Genomic DNA, 2,212 nt, shown 5'->3' with positions numbered 1-2,212 from the left:
TTAATCTTTGCCATTTAATTTTTTCTGAAGATGTGATTTTATTTGGTTTAGATTGTTTATCAATTCTGTTACATGCTTATGTTCATATTCCGCACATTAATTGTTTGATAATAAGCTTGAATTGATAATTTAAAAATTGGAGGTCTAAACGTTCGTAGTTTTCTATACACATATTGAACATTCAAAAATTATCATCATCAAATGCAATCGGCTCTCGAGTAAGCTTCACTTTCTTTTCGGGCCAAGCGTCTTCCTGATTACTCTCTATTGACACTACGGTTTACACCCCCCTTTACCGAGTCACACTGGTACCCATTGAAGCTACATGAATAACTTCAATCACACCCAACGAGGGTGGAAATGCATTCCCCCGTGACCTTGAGACCTGCCCGGTGGCACTATTCCCGAGGTCCACGACAAAATTCTTTAGATGCCCGGATTTCACTAGTTGTTTCAAATGATCCTTAAATACCCTGCATTGCTCGGTGGTGTGCCCCTTGTCCGAGTGGTAAATGCAGTACAAGTTTTGATTCCTTCTTGTTGGGTCACCCCCATTTTGCCCGGCCATCGAAAGTAAGGTTCTTTTTTTATTCATTCCAGAATCTTATGCACAGGCTCCTTAAACGCCACATTGATTTCCCCAGTATGAGCATTGGGCTCTTGAATTCTCAATTCCCTCCTTGCCCTTGGCTGAAAGCCCCCTAGCCAAGACTCCTTTGTGTACTGCGACGTGGTAGGTGCTTTATCTTTACTTTGTTGTCGATCATCTTCCAGCCCTTTATACTTCTCAATACATCTCATAAGTTGTCGCATGCTCTCGAGAGGCCTCATAGTTAACGACTCCCGTAACTCCGAGTCCTCCGGCAAACCCAGTCTAAAGGTACTAGCGGCCACCTTCTCATTACCCTTACCAATCTCATTATACAACTCCCAATACCTATTCACATAACTCCAAAGAGTTTCCTTGGCTCCATCTTCATAAAGAGCAACGCACCCACCAGTTGCGGTACTCAGCTACACATCATAAACCGAGCACCAAACTCTTGAATTAGCTCTCTAAAATTATGAATCGATCCCTTCCTTAACCCATCAAACCACCTTAAAACTGTAGGCCCAAGACTGGAAGGAAATACTTTACACATGAGCGCATCATTTTGATTGTAGAGAGACATCATCTGAATATAATGACTAACATGTTCGATGGGATTTGCCTCTCCATCATACGAAATAAACTGTGGTCTACTAAATCTCCTCGACATCTGTTTATGTTTAACCTCGTCTAAGAAAGGTGATCGGGCCACCCCGCATAGTGCACGGCTCATGGCATCCATTGCTACAATCCGGTGTCTATGTCGTTTAGGGGAAACTGACTCCCTGTCAGCAAAATCTCATGATCTTTCCCTTGATCAGTGGGAACCAGATTGGCGGGACGCTTCTCCATGAATATCCCCAACACTCACAAACCCTTCAAGAGACTCACCGCGGTTCCTTCTTTTACGCCTACCCCGCACCTCCATTTCTAGGTCCCTAACTAGTTTGTACAGGTGCTCTAATTCTAGATCTCTCATGTCATAATGCTCTTACTTAGGGACTTCGGATGCTAATCAGTACGTCTGTGACGATCCCTCTCCTGAGAGATAGCGTTCCCCATCCCATTCATGTCTTTAGTCTTCATTCCTCTTATGCCTTCTCTCTCGCTAGCTGGAACTCTGGGATGAGCCCCCAGACTCACTATCGACATAGCTCGCTGAGTGATGATCGAACATGTTCAGTCAAGTGAACCTCGGTGGAACTACATCTGAGAAGAAGATTCCCATAGACGACGCCAATTATGCGCGTCCAATTCTCGGTAAATGGACCTACCGTGTGATTAGGCTCACAATTTATTTGTTATTGTGGGTATTTGAGTTTCCTACATTGGGAAGTTCCTTAAGCCAGATTAAGACTTCATAAAGATGGGTAATTACCTTGACCGAATACCCTTCTTCCTAGGCTTCCTCACTTGGTCTCTCTCTAACCTATAGTTCTCTACCCTCTACTGTCCAACCCCTCTTACTTATGCTTTCTCCCTATTTATAGCCTTTCCATAGTGGGTCAACAATGATTACTTTCCGAAAACACTCATGTGGGTGGGGCCCATTTTAATTATTCCTGACAGGGGTAGACCCCACTTTGGGAACAGGAGTTTGGATATTGGAACTAGCTCTAGACG

The 2,212-nt window shown here is 43.9% G+C and overlaps 1 protein-coding gene across 1 annotated transcript; it reads right to left on the bottom strand.

Moving 5' to 3' along the window:
- Nucleotides 1-591: 591 nt before the first annotated feature.
- LOC115980682 lies at nucleotides 592-1,331 on the bottom strand. Its single transcript, XM_031102910.1, has 2 exons — nucleotides 1,134-1,331; nucleotides 592-1,014 (listed from the first exon to the last, which is right to left on the bottom strand). Exons 1-2 carry the CDS (start codon nucleotides 1,329-1,331, stop codon nucleotides 592-594), a joined length of 621 nt encoding a protein of 206 aa, XP_030958770.1.
- Nucleotides 1,332-2,212: the final 881 nt, after the last annotated feature.

The sequence above is a fragment of the Quercus lobata genome, chromosome 3, assembly GCF_001633185.2.
Source record: "Quercus lobata isolate SW786 chromosome 3, ValleyOak3.0 Primary Assembly, whole genome shotgun sequence".
Classification (NCBI taxonomy): domain Eukaryota; kingdom Viridiplantae; phylum Streptophyta; class Magnoliopsida; order Fagales; family Fagaceae; genus Quercus; species Quercus lobata.
Note: the sequence above shows the minus strand (reverse complement) of the source record. Positions and strands in the feature narration are given on the sequence as shown.

Coding starts and splice junctions, on each gene's coding strand:
- LOC115980682 (XM_031102910.1), bottom strand. CDS start 1,331: ATGGATGCCATGAGCCGTGCACTATGCGGGGTGGCCCGATCACCTTTC. Junction 1,015..1,133: donor ATGATGCGCTCATGTGTAAA/GTATTTCCTTCC, acceptor TATGATGTGTAG/CTGAGTACCGCAACTGGTGG.